Here is a 20,329-nt window from a genome sequence, read left to right as displayed (position 1 = left end):
TGTACATTTTTGTTTATTTTTGTATGTCTAACGCAGGTCCAGTGTTACGCCTAGACTATCCTGCAGTTGGGAGATACATTAGTAGTTTCCAGCCAAACCGGACACAGATTTCCGGCGATATTTATCGCCGGTTTTTTCTGGGCGGCAGGTTAAGTTGTAGATGGCGAATACATTTTTGGATATTGAAGTATATGTGCTATATAAGCATATTATTGTAGATCGACAGGCAGCAGATATTATGTACTGTTACGTATGACATGAAATTTTGATTAAACGCCGACTGCTCTACGGGCACAGGGGCTAGTACGGCAAATGTATATTTGCGTTTTGCTATGTTTGATCACGAAGTGGAGACAAGACTTAACTATAAATTCTATCTGTCCATTCAAACTGACCTCAAAATATTTTATAACTTTTTTATTTATTCATAAACTACCGATATAATACATATTTTACCCCATGTTGGAACTGCCTTTTGTTAACTGACATATGTTAACCACATATCAAATTTGTTTAAAAATTCTCAGTTTCTGTTGTTTGATAAAACTATACATTATCAGAGATAATTCAACACACAACATCAGGTAAAGTTCTTCACATATTGAATACATCTTGATGCTGTTACACCAACATTCTTTCACTCTATCTTGAAAGATGCATTGATTCAAACTACAAATTTTCCACTCATGTTGAATTTGCACTCTCATTAAAACAACGGACATAACATGTATTATGTCAATGGAATCATGTATATAAGTATCTGCTGCAGAATACTTCTGATGATTTACATAACATTACTTACCAAAATGGGACGTCTACATAGTGGTGTCCCTAACAAAGCCACAGAATGGATCAAGTGAAAGTTGTTCCCTATATCATATATCTGAAATAAAAGGAACATATATAATTCATAGATTTATTTACAAACAACTTTTTACTATTGCTGCAATACAGAAATATTAGTAAATCTTCCGGTATAAATATCATGTATATCACAGTCTGTAAAATACCACTTCAGAGTACTTATCATTTTTCTTCTGTGGTCTTTGGTTGATTTAGTAGGTATATATTTGTAACCGGTCGTTTTGAGCCGGGTCGGTTATTCAAATTGTCTACACCATGACTCCAACGCTTGAGTTCCAATTCATAATTTATTAGTCCATAAAACACCCTAAAATAACAAATAACAACAGTAAGTAAAATAGTTACAATCTCAAAGTGGAATAATCCATCCCACAATAACACGACAGGTGTACGCACCTGACGCAACCGGAAGCATAACGCTTAGAACCTAAGTTTCAAGAGCACCTACTAACCCAGGCGTAATCATAAACGTTACAACTAATACTGAACTATGCACATTACAGATCTGACAAAGTAGCAAGTGCGTAACGCTTATACAAACAATGACAATTTCTCATGTACATGGATATTCTTAAAAATGATGCTACCAACACAATATAAATGGAGCCATATAAAAAACCTACCTCTTCATTTGACGAAGAGGGCTCGACTCCCGGGGAGACAACCCGTACAATATTACAGCGCATATAAATGCTACAATAATAAAATAAACAATATTTACTAACATGTACTAGCACCGTATACTAACTACAATGTTTAATATAAAAGGCTAAATGCATAACGCCTATCAGCTAGACCAAAACGTTTATCCACACAGAATAAATAATAAGAAAGTGGCGGGAAATTCAATTTCTGGACAATCTTTACCAATAAGTAAATTATTTCAATTAATTTATAAAGGAAATAATTGACATTCAACATATCCAAATATTACTACATACAATACAATATACATTAAAGTTAGAAATTATGAAGTACTCACAGTGATGTAGATTGGTACAACACGGATGCGCTAAATATATAGACGCGACATATACACGTCCACTCACAACGGTGCCTAGTACGGGAGTGACGCTACCCTAAAAAGCGCGGGTGCGCATTGACCCATGGTCACTCTACTATAAAAATAACTCTGACCTCTGACCTGTTAAACAGGTTTACATATATATATAAATAGCATACGATACAACTGCGTACACATATACATATGATAAATACGGAGCCTGTACATGCACAGTAGTACAAAAATGGATAAATCTAAATAATACCCAAATGTCATTAAATAATGACACTGTTACATTCTCCCCACCTTGTATGAAAGATGTCCACATCTTTCCAGCATCACAAAAAACTACCCATATACAAAAACTTTAAAATACAATTCGCAGTCACATATTATATGACCATCATGTTCAAAAAATATGAACGACATGATAATACTCTTATAAAAATTCAAAAACACACAAAAATTGTACACCTTCCTTCCCTGTTCTCAAAGAAGATGTTCACATCTTCCACAAAAAAACTCCATCAAACAAATGGAAAATACCAAGTAAAATATACAATGTATTCAGGAAAAAAATTGATAACGATAAAAACAGATATATCCCAGGTATACAAACTCCATACCTAAGATTTCAAAATATGGAGCAACGTATCCCTGGCAACATCAGACATTCGATTAAACATATCGCCTGCAGTAATGTTAATTAAAAACATAGCTTTCTTCTCCCACTCAGCAATCTCGGAATGGAAACATGCCTGTTTACAGACAAAATCCCCAGATTGCATCCAACTCGGAGACTTCCTTTCCCTTGTAGATCTCCTAGGTACTGGAGTGGGAATTGGTACTGCTGGTGGCACATCCTGAGTAGGCGGAGCGTTGACTGGATCGGCTGGTGGCGTTTCTAAATGTTCAGGTTGAACTCCAGCTTCCGGTTCTTCCTCACCCAACTCGTCATCATCATCATCATCTGAACTCGAGTCGTCTGCGGATGAAGAAGAACTCCCTTCCGGTATGGGTGGCCTCGAGATGTAGGTTGCTACATCTTCTCCCATGTCATCAAAATCATCGTCGCTGTCACTCGTTGACTGGTGATCAGAGACTGACTCTACAGCTGGTTCCAACCTCCGACTCCGGGTTATCCCTGTCCGAGGTGCTGGACATGGCCGAGCCATCTCAACCTTATTCCCCATGGGCAGAGATCCAATGGGGAGTAGATGGTTCCGATGCAACACCCTGTCCTTGCCGTGACCGTCCTCCTTCCTTACTCGATATACTGGAATGTCTGGATTGTCCTGTCCCACGACGACATAAACATCAGACTCCCATCGATTGCACAATTTATGCCGCCCCTCGAAAGCTAAAATCTTGACCAAAACTCGGTCATCAATATCCAAAACTGCGTGACGAGCCTTAAGGTCATAGGTGGCCTTCTGGCGCTGTTGAGCATCTCTAGCCTTCCTGCTGGCTAGCTCAAAAGACTGGCTCATCCGCTTCCTGAGATCCTTAACATACTGGGGTATCTTCGGGGCTGCCTCACTCTCACCCAATCCAAAAACCAAATCAACAGGTAACCGTGGCTGGCGTCCAAACATCAACTGGAACGGCGAGTAACCTGTTGAGTCATGTCGAGTAGAGTTGTATGCAAAGGTCAAGGGTCCCAGGTGACGCTTCCAATCACGCTTCTGGTCCACGTCTAAAGTCCCAAGCATATTCATCAATGTACGGTTAAAACGCTCGCAGGTACCGTTACCACTGGGGTGGTATGGCGAGGTCCTGGACTTCTCAATCCCCAACAACAAGCACAAATGGCGGATGACCTCCCCACAGAAATTAGCACCCTGGTCCGAGTGAAAACGACGTGGTATACCATAGTGCTGTATGTAAGCTAACAGTGCATCTGCCGTCGTCCTAGCGGACATGTTCCGCGTCGGAATAGCTTGAGCGTATCGCGTAAAGTGATCCGTCACTACTAGTACATAGGAATATCCACCCTTGCAAGTCTCTAGAGTAAGGTAATCTATGCAGACCAGTTCCATGGGCTGTGTCGTAACTATGGAAACCAATGGTACCCGCTGTGTGGTAGGGGTTTTGCGCAGCACGCATCGCGGACACTTCTTTATCCAAGCATCTACATCCTTCGACAAACACGGCCAGAAGAATCTATCTCTTAACAAAGACAATGTCCGATCGCGTCCAGGATGGCCGACATCATCATGTAAGCATGTCAACACCTTGTCTTTCATAGAACTTGGAATGAAAAGTTGGTCTATTGTCGAATCTCCTTGCTGCAAGCATCGATACAATACCCAACGTTTCAGCTTCAAACTGTCCCAAACCCTAACAATAGTAGCCCACTCAGGATTCTTAGGAATCGCCTTCTTACTCGGACGTTCTTGGCGACGGACGAGAGGTAGTATCTGTCCAATGAGAGGGTCCTTAGACTGTAGCTGTCTCCAGGTGTGAGGTGTCATAGCCTGTATATCCTGTACATCTTGGTCCAGTACATCTGCAGCATCAGCTGACATACAAACACTCTCCACCAAGGGATCTTCAGCAAATACCATTCCCTTACAGACTGCCTGCACACCGTCTATGGATATTTCCTCTGTGTGGGTATCTAGCTGATCATCTTTGCTGTCTGATGAAACTGGTAATCTGGATAAAGCATCTGCAGCTACATTCCCCTTTCCAGGTCGATACTTGATGTCAAAATGGTATGTAGACAATGCTGACAGCCATCTATGTCCTGTAGCATCAAGCTTAGCCTTCGTCAAAATATAAGTCAAGGGATTGTTGTCAGTGTAAACAGTAAAGGTCCTCCCATACAAGTAATCGTGGAACTTCTCTGTAATGGCCCACTTGAGTGCTAAAAATTCCAGCTTATGAGCTGGGTAGTGGCGTTCCGACTTACTGGTTCCCCGGCTGGCGTAATGTATGGGTCTAAGCTGTCCATCTTGATGTTGGTATAACACTGCACCCAATCCATTTCCCGAAGCATCAGTATGCAACTCAAAAGGTAAACTGTAGTCTGGATATCCAAGTACCACAGGACTGCAAAGTACATCCTTCAGACGTCTAAATGCCTCTTCCTGCTCCGTATCCCATGACCACTTGATGGCACTGGATGGTAGCGGGCTCTTGGACCTCTTTTTACGGGTAGGTGGTAGTAAATCATTCAGTGGACGGGCGATCTGACTAAAATTCTTCACAAACTTGCGGTAATACCCGGCAAATCCCAAAAACTGCCTAAGCTCATCTGAGTTACAAGGTGTCGGCCAATCACGAACCTTCTCTATCTTGGCAGGGTCAGCCTCGATTCCACTTGCCGAAACAACATGGCCTACATAAATCACCTTATCTCTGAAGAAGTCACATTTCTTGGGAGATAATTTCAAGCAACTCTCACGAAGACGCTGAAATACTCTTCTGAGACGATCCAAATGTTCATCATATGAGTCTGCGAATACTATCAAGTCGTCGATATAGACTAAACAAATAGTCAAGTTAAGATCACCCATACACTGTTCCATGAGTCGCTGAAAAGTGGCTGGTGCGTTGGTCAATCCGAACGGCATTCGGTTAAACTCATAAAAACCTAACGGACCCACTGTAAATGCTGTTCGCTCCTTGTGCTCCTCAGCGATCATAATCTGATGGTAACCCGACTTTAAATCAAGTTTGGTAAAATACTTGGATCCTGACAAACTTTCCAAGATATCATCGATCCTTGGAAGTGCGTAGGAATCCCTGATAGTACCTCGGTTGAGTTGTCTGAAATCCACGCACATACGTAAAGATCCATCTTTCTTTCTAACAAGGACAATATTACTTGCAAACGGACTGTGGCTGTGCCTAATAACTCCCTGTATTGTAACAGTAGAGTTAGGCTTCAAGATCTGCCCCTCTGTGGCTGCATTCTTGACCAAAGCAATAACATTACCATTCCTAGACAACTCCCGATCCCTCATGGACAAACACCGGAAAGCTAAAAACCATGGAGTTCCAAAATTTCCATGCTGGGCATACCTAACTCCCAACTCCTTCCGACAATCCTCCATAAGTGGTGTGAGAACATTAGTTCCCAGGAGAACAGGTACACGGGTGTTATACTCGCTGTCTGGAACAATGAGGAATAAACAACTAAGATCCCTGCTCCCTCCTAACCCATGAAACCTAACGCTAGCTTCCACATATCCGCTATATGGCAGCGGCTGGCCATCAGCACACTCTACCTTCAAAATGGTATCAAGCTGTCTTATCGGTAAATGGTGTAAATAATCCCGTCTAAACGACTCGCTAACAGTAGAAATAGTGGCCCCTGTGTCGAGGAGTGCATCAACATCAATTCCCTCCACCTGTATGGTTACCTCATTAGTGCTACCGACTAACTCAGTTGTCCGTAATGACCTTGCCATAGGTGTAGGACCTGTGCTTCTCTCACCTACCGTTGGTCCTTCGGGGTAGGTGGCTCCTCGTTTAAATCATCTGGCAACACCGTCTTGCAGTTGACTTTAATATGCCCCCACTGATTACATCGCCAACATTTTACATTAGGTTTAGACTGGTTGCCGGCTCCGTAACCTCGACCTCGTCCTCGAGAAGTATAACCTTGACCTCTGGGTCTGTATCCAGCATTACTGGGCGGCCCCTCCTGAAATTTCTTCTCTAAACTCTTAATAGCTGCAGTGAGCTGATTTACCATTGTCTTCAGACCGGTAGCCTCATCTTCTTGAGCTGGTGCTGAGGTTGCTGATTTTGCTGTGGTTGGCTTGACCTTGACCCCATCTTTACTATGTCGTGATCTTTCTATGGACCTCACAGCAATACAAAGTTCTTCAAAATCTTCTATAGCGTCAGCCTTGTGTCCGGATACTTCCCGCAGATCTTGTCGAAGCCCAGACCAAAACTTGTTGTGAAGCCTCTTATTCCTGTCCACCGACGACAAAGACGGGTCAGCACGCGTCAACAACCCTTCAAGACGACAAGCCCAGTCTGTCACAGACTCCTCTGAAGACTGATGTGCCGAGTAAAAATCTTCCAACAGTGTCTCCTGTAAGTCGACAATACCATACAAACTACGCAGCTTTGCCAATATCTGGGAAGACGTTGCAGATGACCCCAACCTCATAACAGTTTCAGCTGCAGGACCACGCAGAGACCTTCTGATGGACTGACGAATAACCTCATCATTCTTCCTCGCATCTATTAGACACTGGACATCATATCGCCAAAGTTCAAATGATGATTCCCCTTTACCATGCTCACCAGAAAATGTAGGTAATTTATAAAAACGGGTATCCAAAACAGATGAGTTGACCTGTAATGGAACAGCATCTCCAGCATGTACACTATCCTCTGACTGATCACTGGCCTCTGTCTTAACATCACCACTTGCCTCAGGTAAACCCTTGGTCGCTCTCAAAAAATCTATCATCTGCTTCTGTAGCATCTGTAAGTTCTCACTACCTGCCTTGCCCTCCTTAGTAGATATCCTATGAAACATCTCAGCCATCGCTCTAAATGGATCTTCGGAAACTGGTGCCTCAGGCTGTTGCTTCGGTAAGTTGAGTTTATCTTCCCCCGTTGCCATGGTTAAATGTGATACTGATTATATAATATTTGTATAATAATTCAAAAAATAGTACTGTACATCAGCAAAAATCACCAAATTCAAATAAATTGCAGTGATAAGTATGAAACAATAATATCTGTAAAGAATCACCACAATACAAAGTGTATATCAGATGGTAATACACATGGAAACCTCAAGTTCAATGTATCATATCATGAATACATGTATATGTATACAGATGAATAAATTGACAAGATTCAAAATAAATACAGTGAAATACTATTTCAAATAGTTTTAAATGTGGTTAATTATCAACAAAATATTCACAGGTTTTATGATGAGATATTATACCACAATCAGGTTAAATGTACCACAATGACTAAAGCAAATATGAAATGTCTCTACACATAGGCTAAGGCTAACATATCATGACACTGGCCCCGTGCCTCAAATGTAAACAAATGTCACTGGACCCACAGCATCCATGGCGAGGTAATTCACACGAAATGTGGAACAGACAAGCAAATCGCCAAATATAATCAACACATATGAGAGGCTATACAGTTAAACATAACACAGAATACCTCATGTTCATGTCAGTAGGATTTATCACTGCACTGCAAAGTTCAAGCTACGAAAACACACACCATGTCGTTGAAACATCATCACAGTCTTGTGTAAGTAGACTTCCGTTAACATGGACTCCTCCAGCGAAGGGGTGTTGTGTAGAACACACATACATGGGCGCCAAATGTAACCGGTCGTTTTGAGCCGGGTCGGTTATTCAAATTGTCTACACCATGACTCCAACGCTTGAGTTCCAATTCATAATTTATTAGTCCATAAAACACCCTAAAATAACAAATAACAACAATAAGTAAAATAGTTACAATCTCAAAGTGGAATAATCCATCCCACAATAACACGACAGGTGTACGCACCTGACGCAACCGGAAGCATAACGCTTAGAACCTAAGATTCAAGAACACCTACTAACCCAGGCGTAATCATAAACGTTACAACTACTACTGAACTATGCACATTACAGATCTGACAAAGTAGCAAGTGCGTAACGCTTATACAAACAATGACAATTTCTCATGTACATGGATATTCTTAAAAATGATGCTACCAACACAATATAAATGGAGCCATATAAAAAACCTACCTCTTCATTTGACGAAGAGGGCTCGACTCCCGGGGAGACAACCCGTACAATATTACAGCGCATATAAATGCTACAATAATAAAATAAACAATATTTACTAACATGTACTAGCACCGTATACTAACTACAATGTTTAATATAAAAGGCTAAATGCATAACGCCTATCAGCTAAACCAAAACGTTTATCCACACAGAATAAATAATAAGAAAGTGGCGGGAAATTCAATTTCTGGACAATCTTTACCAATAAGTAAATTATTTCAATTAATTTATAAAGGAAATAATTGACATTCAACATATCCATATATTACTACATACAATACAATATACATTAAAGTTAGAAATTATGAAGTACTCACAGTGATGTAGATTGGTACAACACGGATGCGCTAAATATATAGACGCGACATATACACGTCCACTCACAACGGTGCCTAGTACGGGAGTGACGCTACCCTAAAAAGCGCGGGTGCGCATTGACCCATGGTCACTCTACTATAAAAATAACTCTGACCTCTGACCTGTTAAACAGGTTTACATATATATATAAATAGCATACGATACAACTGCGTACACATATACATATGATAAATACGGAGCCTGTACATGCACAGTAGTACAAAAATGGATAAATCTAAATAATACCCAAATGTCATTAAATAATGACACTGTTACATATTCATTATGTTAAATACAAGACATGTTGGGTTTATCACCATGTGAAACAGCCATTGATTTCCAATATATAGCTACTGGCTACCCTACTAAACTAGTAAACAGCAGAAAGAGGATAGTTTTACATTTGCCCAATCACATTACCCTGACAGGCAATATCTCGGGTTACTGATAAACACATCATTTATGATCAAATCATCTGGGATCTTTACTTGGTTGTATCAGTGTAATTCTTCAGCCTTTACCAACTAAGCTACATAACATGTATCTACAGATCTGTCAATATCTGATTTATAAATTCTTATGCTTGATGGGGTTTATCACCTTATGAACAGCCAGGGTAATCTTTAGAAATTCTCCTTGTAGTAGTTGGTGGCTTCTTCAGTAAACAATATAATGGAGGCTTGATGCAGGCAATGAAGTGTAATTGGGTAAAGTGTCTTGCCAAAGGACACCAACACAGTATGTTTTAAGATCTCATCAGCTTCCTTATACATGTATATGCATATGAGAAACACACCAATGCCACAGGTAGGAAATCTAACACTTACCTGTAATCTTAACCTGAACAGTTGACCCCAACCCACCCCCGATACAGTGTAAATATTAATTTTTGGATTTGACAGCATATTTCTTACCCTTTTCTTCTTTTCATCTGCTTGGCTCATACCTGACAAAGATAGAACAATGATTAGAATTTGAAAATGGTCGCATTGTCAATAATGTATTTGTAATGTCTTGACTACTGTAAGAAAATCTTGATTACTGTTTTCCTTTCTGTCCTAAAGAATGCTCCATACAGCACTTAAGAGCTCGTTTGACAACAACCATCTTTAATATTGGTGTGTTGATAACTTTATTAGAAATGCGAAATCTAACATTAAAATTACTAGATTCAGTGTTAACAGCTTATCAATACTGAAAAAAAATCACCAATGACGGTCAAAATACATAATATAAACCTTTTACAAATAGAGAATACATGGTCAGTGTCTTAAAATATAAGCTGTATTTTGGCGAGGGTAAAGAAAGATAAAAGTGGCGAGCCTTGGCGAGCCACTTTTGTCTTTCTGTCCCGAGCCAAAAATACAGCTTATATTTTAAGACACTGACCATGTATTCTATTTATCCTGCAACAGTCATAACAAGAGATCCCAGAGGGATCTTGGCGCCCACCATTGAATGATCTTTATAGGTTCCATGTCAGATTGATCTTTTCTCTACTTTTCCCTTCCTCTAAGTCTTACTAATCTGTGTAAATTCAGAAACAGCCCTCTAGTAATTTTCAAACAAGGGGAACCTATATATAAAATTTAAGATTTAGCGATAATGGCTGTCTGTTGTTTTCGGATTGGTCCCAAAATGCAACACCAGGGACCAAGGGGAAGATCCCTTCAGTACCTTATGTAAAATAGCGATAACAAACTTCAATTGTCAAAATACAAGATGGCTGCCTGTTGGGCAGGTTGTTTTCTGACTGGTCTCAAAATCCAATATGCATAACTAGGCACAGAGGGCAACCTACAAATGAAATTTCAGAAAGATCCCTTTAGCAATTTCTGATAAATAGCGATCACAAACTTCAATTGTCAAAATCCAAGATGGCTGCCTGTCGGCCATGTTGTTTTCCGATTGGTCTCAAAATGCAATATGCATAACTAGGCACAGAGGGCAACCTACAAATGAAATTTCAGAAAGATCCCTTTAGCAATTTCTGATAAATAGCGATAACAAACTTCAATTGTCAAAATCCAAGATGGCTGCCTGTCGGCCATGTTGTTTTCCGATTGGTCTCAAAATGCAATATGCATAACTAGGCACCGAGGGGAACCTAAATATGAAAATTTGAGAAAGATCCCTTCATTACTTTCTGAGAAATAGCGATAACAAACTTCAATTGTCAAAATCTAAGATGGCTGCCTGTCGGCCATGTTGTTTTCTGATAGGTCTCAAAATGTAATATGCATAACTAGACACCAAGGGGAACCTATAAATAAAATTTGAGAAAGATTCCTTCAGTACTTTCTCAGAAATAGCGATAACAAACTTCAATTGTCAAAATCCAAGATGGCTGCCTGTCGGCCATGTTGTTTTCCGATTGGTCTCAAAATGCAATATGCATAACTAGGCACCAAGGGGAACCTATAAATAAAATTTGAGAAAGATTCCTTCAGTACTTTCTCAGAAATAGCGATAACAAACTTCAATTGTCAAAATCCAAGATGGCTGCCTGTCGGCCATGTTGTTTTTCGATTGGTCTCAAAATGCAATATGCATAACTAGTCACCAAGGGAATCCTACATATGAAATTTGAGAAAGATCCCTTTAGTACCTTCTCAGAAATAGCGATAACAAACTTCAATTGTCAAAATCCAAGATGGCTGCCTGTCGGCCATGTTGTTTTTCGATTGGTCTCAAAATGCAATATGCATAATTAGTCACCAAGGGGAATCTAAATATGAAATTTGAGAAAGATTCCTTCAGTACTTTCTCAGAAATAGCGATAACAAACTTCAATTGTCAAAATCCAAGATGGCTGCCTGTCGGCCATGTTGTTTTCCGATAGGTCTCAAAATGCAATATGCATTACTAGGCACCAAGGGAAACATACATATGAAATTTGAGAAAGATTCCTTCAGTACCTTCTCAGAAATAGCGATAACAAACTTCAATTGTCAAAATCCAAGATGGCTGCCTGTTGGCCATGTTGTTTTCCGATTGGTCTCAAAATGCAATATGCATAACTACTCACCAAGGGGAATCTAAATATGAAATTTGAGAAAGATTCCTTTAGTACTTTCTCAGAAATAGCGATAACAAACTTCAATTGTCAAAATCCAAGATGGCTGCCTGTCGGCCATGTTGTTTTCCGATTGGTCTCAAAATGCAATATGCATAACTAGTCACCAAGGGGAACCTACATATCAAATTTGAGAAAGATCCCTTCAGTACTTTCTCAGAAATAGCGATAACAAACTTCAATTATCAAAATCCAAGATGGCTGCCTGTCGGCCATGTTGTTATCCGATTGGTCTCAAAATGCAATATGCATAACTAGGCACCAAGGGGAGCCTACATATGAAATTTGAGAAAGATCCCTTCAGCACTTTCTCAGAAATAGCGATAACAAACTTCAATTATCAAAATCCAAGATGGCTCCCTGTCGGCCATGTTGTTTTCCGATTGGTCTCAAAATGCAATATGCATAACTAGGCACCAAGGGGAGCCTACATATGAAATTTGAGAAAGATTCCTTCAGTACTTTCTCAGAAATAGCGATAACAAACTTCAATTGTCAAAATCCAAGATGGCTGCCTGTCGGCCATGTTGTTTTCCGATTGGTCTCAAAATGCAATATGCATAACTAGGCACCAAGGGGAACCCACATATGAAATTTGAGAAAGATCCCTTCAGTACTTTCTGAGGATTAGCGATAACAAGAATTGTTTACGGACGGACGGAGGGACGGACGGACGGAGGGACGGACGGACGGACGGACGGACGGACGACGGACCACGGACGCAGGGCGATTTGAATAGCCCACCATCTGATGATGGTGGGCTAAAAATACTCATAAAAATAATCATTTTGAAGTGAAACGGTGTCAAAAATGATAGAAATATGTTCGCCTTTTAAACGTAGTTTCACTTTGAAGTAGGTCAGTCGAAATATATACGGTGGGTGTATTCCGACAATGCGGAGGCAGTTGCAGGATAAATATGTTTATATAGGACCCATGATGTATCATATCCTCTTTTCAGGTATTAGTAAACACCATTACGTACACGTGCACCCTAGTACCGGTTTTCACATTTTTTTCTGATGCAATAGCCTACGGCTAGTGTATATATTTTCTTCCTCAAAGACATTGATTATTCCAATAGCAATGTCCTTGTTTTTCGAAATTTATGTTTTGGTGGATAACCTTATGTCACAATGAATAGCATTCATATAAAAAAAAACAGTACTTGCCCAACTACACTTAATGACATGCCGATAAGGCCTAGTAGTCCCCTCCCTGACATGAACTGATGGATGGTCATACACAAGGTTCCTAACTTCCTATCGACCATTAACAAAATCGGACGTTATCCTCGAGACATAGCCTACCATGAGCTCCATATGCAGCCATGCATACTGCCACAGAGCCCGACAGTCCTGCCAGCCTCACGAAGTTTCTGCCTGCCAAGGCCATTCCGGCCTCACGAATGACCACCGTCTCCACTTCCTTGACCCGTTCTGGAAGGACGGCGGGTAGGTAAGTGTACAAAGCTTTAATGCTGTCTGTAACAGACTGCATCCTCAACACATCGAGGTGGTTAAACTGCCTCGAAAATCGTCTTCAACACCTGTTATTATTGTCTGTTTCTTTGGAGTTGTGGTGTTAAAAAAAAATGAGAAGAAGACAACTTCCGGTGAACTTAATACGGGAGACAACTCTAACATGGCTTAGACGATTTACAGGATCGGGCAGAAACGGGCAGAATCGGGTAGGATCGGGCAGGATCGGGCAGAATCGGGCAGAATTGGGCTGAATCGGAGTAGAATCGGACCGTTTATGCTATGCCAATGCATTTATTTTGATTTTAAACGAGCATATTTTAAACGTTATGGCTTAATTTTTACAAAAGTATACGAATTATTGAGTATTTTCCACATAAACTGACTGCGCGCACTGGACCAAAAGACGATTTACAGGATCGGGCGGCTTACGGACACGGTCGAACCTTTCAGTTATTAGTGATGTGTTTATTTTGGTTTAAAACTGGCATATTTAAAACATTATTGCATAATTATAACAAAATAATATGAATTATTGAATATTTTTCACATCAACGTACTGCCCGCACCGGACCAAAAGACGATTTACAGGATCGGGCAGAATCGGGCTGCTCACACAAGATGGGACCTTTAAATTATTCGTGATGTATTTAGTTTGATTTTAAACGAGCATATTTGGAACATTATTGCCTTATTATAACAAAATTATATGAATTATTGATATTTTTCACATAAATGCACTGCGCGCACTGGACCAAAAGACGGTTTACAGGATCGGGCAGAATCGGGCGGCTCAAACACAAGATGGGACCTTTAAATTGTTCGTCATGCATTTAGTTTGGTTTTAAACTGGCATATTTAAAACATTATTGCATAATTATAACAAAATGATATGAATTATTGATATTTTTCACATAAACGAACTGCGCGCACCGAACCAAAAGACGATTTGCAGGATAGGTAGGATTACGTACAGGATCGGACCTTTTAATTATTAGTGATGTATTTAGGTTGATTTTAAACGAGCATATATGGAACATTATTGCATTATTATAACAAAATGATATGAATTATTGAGTATTTTTCACATAAATGCACTGCGCGCACTGGACCAAAAGACGATTTATGGGTCGGGCAGAATCGGGCGGCTCACAGACATGATCGGGTCTTTAACTGTGATTATGCTTATATTTTGTTACTAACTAGTCAAACTGAAAAAAAAATTATGAACTAATTCCAACAAAGTGATACCAAATACTGGCACGTTTTCACATAATTGTACTTGGTCTCGCTGGACGATTTACAGGATCGGGCAGAATCCGAAGGCTTAAGATGCATTGAAATTAAAAATACTCCAAAATTACAATCCAATCATCATTTACTAATTTTCTCTGTTCATGTTTACAATAATCAATCATCTTTTTTTCTAATGTTTCAGCACAAAACACATATGTTTTAACCTGAAAGCCATCTGCTACGATAATACATTGGTGTTGTTAGAACCGCATTGCCCAGGTCTCGGGATCGTGGACCCTGCTTTCTTGGAGACCCTTTTTTTTCTTTTTCTTTTTTTCTAATAACTACTAATTTTTGAATTGATCAATAATTAATTGATAATTTTCACTGCAAATTTATACACATTTTTAACTTTAACTGAATATCTTTTTATAAAGTAAACTCAAAACATTCACTTATCATAATGTAAACTGGGCCAAATAGTTTCCACCATTCGCCATGGAGAATAATAACAATGTCATTGTTTGTCTTGTTTCCTCTTATTTCCTGATATATTATCACTTGCCCTGCCCCTGAATTTTAGTCAAACCGTCCCGACCTATTCCTAGGCATCCCATGTTAAGGAAGTGGTGACGGTTATATTATAGTCTTTGTCGGTTTTGTCGCACATCCAATACCCCACTTTCTTTCCTGTCTTTCACCCTATGTCCACGATTACTGTCATGTTAGTCCAACCGTCCCGACCTATTTCTAGGCATCCCATGTTAAGGAAGTGGTGAGGTTTATATTATAGTCTTTGTCGGTTTTGTCGCACGTCCAATACCCCCACCTTCTTTCCTGTCTTTTATCCAGTAGCCTATTCTTAACTTTAGTCATGATTTTGTCGCTTCGTCGTGGTCGTTTTTTTCCGCTACTTTACGTTTTCTCTGTCCTGGTTTCTTTCCGTGCGTCCGCGGTCCACGAATGAATGTCTGTCCGTCAGTAGACGTTACTTCTAATTTGTCTTTGTGAATGTTCATAATTTACGGTATATCTTGACTCCAGAAGTACGTAACTCATCATTTACCTGATATATATATTTATGTGCCGTCAAATAACCAAGAATAATTGCTAATTCGTTTGTATACTCCAGTGAACGTTTTATTTCCAAGAGTCATACAGCATACAATACAATTAACTGAAACATATGAAACAAAAAAAAATAAGTACATGTCTTACAATATTATATATAACAATATATAATGCAAATGACCAACATAAATCATTAAGACCATTATATCTAGTAAATAAGCATTGCTGCACTTTAAGCTGAACACTAGAAACTAAACAATAATAATTCTCAAAAGAATTGATACACAGATCGGCCGTACTAGTGCTCTACACATACATATGTACACAAATCCTATTAAACCATCAATTAATAATGATAAAAGGGGAAGTAACTCTTACAGACTAAGCTTACGAGCAAATTATCTCCCTTGAATCCATGAAAAATCGACCGTGACTTGTTTTTTATTACTGACATAAATTCCACTATCAATATACTTGACAACTAACAACAATAATAGTCTATGATTACTACTCTGACATAATAATTTCTAGCCAGACAATATTAATACAGTAAACTGATGATCAAATAGTATGCACATGTTTACATGAATCGGCGCTATGCGAGAATCACCTAAAATTATCGACGCAATAAATCTGACATGATTAAAATGTCGAATTACACCAACGACTTAGTAAGTATACTACAATATTCAAGTATTCTTCATAATTACAGTAACCTACTAGCATATATGATAAATCAAACTAGGAATGATAATCAAACAAATGCCGTTTTACAACTGAGCGGCCATGACACCTGCACGGTCTATTACACACACAGGGCAGTGGTTCGTAAACACTCAAAAATACATATTGCAAAAATATTACAGTAGTGCTGAAGCCTCGTTCTCGAATATTAAAAGAAATTGAAATCATGACGTAAGCACCAAAAAAGCGGGACATTTGAATTGTAAACATCGGCTGTAACATCCCAGCCTCCTAATTATAGAGCGATACAGCGATACATAATTATAATTGTTTTAAACTGCACATAATAATTTGCGTAAACATTGTTATTGAAAGAAAAAAGCCACATATTGAATGATTTCGATTATACCGAAAAAACCACTTTGATCAAAGTTAGTCTATCTCTAGAATAAGGCATAGTTTGTCTATAGGTCGGGTCAAAATGACGCCGTTTTAACCTTCACTTGCCGGACAAAACCTCCTTTGTCAGGGATGATCTCCACAACTAAACCCATTGGCCAAGAATTCCTTGGAGAAGTAGAATCCACGACAAGGACGATGTCACCAACTTTCAAGTTCCTTTTTTTCTCATTCCACTTTTGTCTTTCTTGCAAAAGCGGAAGGTATTCGCGCAGCCATCTTTGCCAGAATAGATTGGCCATGTACTGTGTCTGTCTCCAACGTCGCTTACAGTAGGTATCCGTTTTACAAAAGACTCCTGGAGGTAAGTTTGGTTTACGTTTCAGGAGAAGTAAGTGGTTGGGAGTCAACGTTTCCAGGTCACAATACTGGTCCGAATTTCTGGTGATAGGGCGATCATTTAAAGTTGACTCAATCTCGCACATTAGTGTATTAAGTCCTTCGTCGTCGAGGACTTGCTCTCCAATGACACTGTTCATGACCTTCCCGATAGTTCTGATAATTCGCTCCCATACCCCACCATGGTGAGAACCAGAAGGGGGATTGAACTGCCAATCTACATGTTTTTGGAACATTGAGTTTTGAATTTGCGACATATTCCACATGTTGATTGCTCGGGCAAGTTCATGATTGGCACCCACAAAATTGGTGCCATTGTCCGATCTGATTTTGGTAACCTGGCCACGGCGAGCGATAAATCGACGAAGCGCGTTTATGTACGAATCTGTGTCCAACGAGGCAGCTACCTCCAAATGTACTGCACGACTAGCGAGACATGTAAAGATGACTCCATAACGTTTGACGTGACTACGTTTCTGTTTAACGAGAAATGGTCCAAAATAGTCAACACCAACTTTCGTAAATGGAGGTTCGTCGGGAGTAGTACGATCCTCTGGTAAATCTGCCATTTTTTGTTCTCCAACCGGTGACCTCTGACGACGACAAATTACACATTTTGAGATGAACTTTCTTACAGCCGACGAGGCACTGACTAACCAGTATCTTTCCCTCAAACTAGCCATCATATGGTTTCTCCCACTATGCTGAAGTTCATGATGAATTTGTCTGATGATCATGATCGACACGTGATGATTTTTTGGTAAAATTACGGGGTGTTTGCTGTCAGCAGGCATGCACGATTTTGATAAACGACCTCCAACACGCAGAAGGCCGTTGTCAAGGACTGGGTCGAGCTTTCTGATATAGCTAGTACGCATCACGGATGATCGTCCCTTCCTAAGCGTATCTATTTCCACAGCAAATGACTGTTGCTGAATATAACTGAGAACGGCATTCTCTGCATCGTCCAAGTCTTGAGCCGATATGCTTGCCAACTTGTCGGAATCACCCGTTGGTTGTTCATTATGTTCACTTCCGCCCTTCCTTTTATGCTGGACCTTCCGAAGCATTTCCCTACGAATTTTGAGAATCCAAGCGACACTCCGTTTCAAAACATGCCATGAGGAATGATGGTTGATCAATTGGTCTACGACACTTTCTGAGGTAGGTGTTGTTGAAATGATTGTTCTAACGGCAACCTTCTTTACCTCTGGATCTTCACCTATGACTTCCTTTGAAAATTTCAGAGGGGGCTTCTGGCCACGAGTCCTCCTCCTCCCACAGGAATTCAGGTGCCTCTATCCACTGATTTCTCTGTAAGAAGCTATCGGCGGGGAGGCCTCTCGATGCAAAATCTGCAGGATTGAGTTTCGTGTTGACGTAGCGCCAATCATCAGGATCAGATCCTTCATGGATCAAAGCTAGTCGGTTCGCAACAAACGTGTGAAATCTGACCGTAGTGTTCCGTATGGATCGCAGTACGGCCATGCTGTCCGTCCAGAATATGGTTTGGTTAATAGAGATATCTAACTCGTCCTTCAACATTTTGTCTGTACGAATCGCGACTGTAGCTGCTGTCAGCTCCAAACGTGGTATAGTTGTTTGCTTTAATGGCGACACGCGCGACTTACCCATGACGAACGTGCAATGGGTTTTGCCTTCTGCGTTCTTCATACGCAGGTAACTCACTGTCCCATACTCAGTTTCGCTGGCGTCAGCGAAGTGATGGAGTTGAGCAGATTGTATGTCTTCGAAACCTGGCGGCTTTATGCACCTGTCTACCTTGAAATCAGATAATTTCTGAAGGTCCTTAATCCACACACACCATTGATCTTGAAACCCATTGGGGACCTGGTCATCCCACCCTAATTGTAGTTTACAGAGTTCTTGTAATATAACCTTTGCTGTGAGTACAAATGGGGCTAGGAATCCGAGGGGATCATACACACTACTGACCATGGACAGAATCCCACGTCTTGTAAGTGGTTGATCCTTAATGACTATCTTGAAACGAATTACGTCCGACTCTGTACACCACTGTACCCCGAGAGCTCGTTCAATAGGTAGTGTATCCTGATCCAAATCCAAGTCTTTGACCTCCATTGCTCTTTCATCGACCGGTATTGAACTCATAACTTCTCTACTGTTGCTGATCCATTTGGCGATATGAAAACCACCTCTGTGTAGAACGTCTTTCAAGTCCTTAACCAAGGACTTGGCATTGTTTACAGTTTTCAGAGACTTGAGGCAGTCATCAACATAAAAATTCTTCAGTACGGTATTGATAACCTCGTCGTTGAAATGTCCCTTGCAATCATGCGCAGTTTTTCTGCACAGCTTGGAGAGGAAGTAGCTCCAAACAGGTGTACAACCATTTGATACTCTGACGCTTGCTGGCTTGTGTCTCCATGTTCCCACCAAAGAAATCGGAGAAAGTTTGCGTTCTGCGGGGGTACACGAACTTGGTGAAACATACTGTCAATATCTCCCATAATGGCGATCTCTTCTTGTCTGAATCTGATCCAGGTTCCGACTAGAGTGTTTGTAAGGTTGGGACCCTGTAACAGTTGATCGTTTAAAGAAGTTCCCCTATATCTTGCTGCGCAGTCAAATACAACTCTCAGTTTGTGTTTTCTAGGATGATACACACCGTGGTGTGGCAAGTACCAAACATGTCCATCATCTTTATGGATTTCCTCTAGTGGTACTTTGCGAGCATATCCCTTACCTATGACCTTGTCCATAAATTTGGTATACTCGCAACGAAAGTGTTCATCCTTATCTAGGCGTCGGACAAGCGATGCGAGTCTGTGCTCGGCCTGCTTGATATTGTTCGGCATAACAGCTTCCTTTGATTTGAATGGTAAATTAATCACGTAATGTCCATTCTGGATACTTGCTGATTCTGTCATGATGTCTATAAACTGACGATCCTCTCTGGAGGGCTGTGGCACATCGTCGATAGTTCTCTCAT

General features: G+C 40.3%; 2 protein-coding genes and 1 long non-coding RNA gene across 3 annotated transcripts; all 3 read right to left on the bottom strand.

Annotated features, from left to right (window-relative positions):
* Positions 1 to 8,260: 8,260 nt before the first annotated feature.
* Positions 8,261 to 9,917, bottom strand: LOC117342071. Its single transcript, XR_004535745.1, has 2 exons — positions 8,970 to 9,917; positions 8,261 to 8,680 (listed from the first exon to the last, which is right to left on the bottom strand). It is a non-coding gene; the product is annotated as an uncharacterized LOC117342071 (long non-coding RNA).
* A 7,116-nt stretch (positions 9,918 to 17,033) lies between these two features.
* LOC117341802 lies at positions 17,034 to 18,425 on the bottom strand. The gene has a single exon (XM_033903665.1). It carries the CDS (start codon positions 18,423 to 18,425, stop codon positions 17,034 to 17,036), a length of 1,392 nt encoding a protein of 463 aa, XP_033759556.1.
* A 148-nt stretch (positions 18,426 to 18,573) lies between these two features.
* Positions 18,574 to 19,458, bottom strand: LOC117341801. Its single transcript, XM_033903664.1, has one exon. The coding sequence runs from the start codon at positions 19,456 to 19,458 to the stop codon at positions 18,574 to 18,576; it is 885 nt and encodes a 294-aa protein (XP_033759555.1).
* Between the last annotated feature and the right edge of the window lie 871 nt (positions 19,459 to 20,329).

The sequence above is a fragment of the Pecten maximus genome, chromosome 14 (assembly GCF_902652985.1).
Source record: "Pecten maximus chromosome 14, xPecMax1.1, whole genome shotgun sequence".
Taxonomy (NCBI): domain Eukaryota; kingdom Metazoa; phylum Mollusca; class Bivalvia; order Pectinida; family Pectinidae; genus Pecten; species Pecten maximus.
The sequence above is the reverse complement of the archived record's forward strand: the minus strand, read 5'-3'. Positions and strand labels throughout refer to the sequence as shown.

Bases quoted from the DNA above. Each gene is read 5' to 3' on its own strand.
- LOC117341801 (XM_033903664.1), bottom strand. From the start codon at position 19,458: ATGGAGGTCAAAGACTTGGATTTGGATCAGGATACACTACCTATTGAA.
- LOC117341802 (XM_033903665.1), bottom strand. From the start codon at position 18,425: ATGCTTCGGAAGGTCCAGCATAAAAGGAAGGGCGGAAGTGAACATAAT.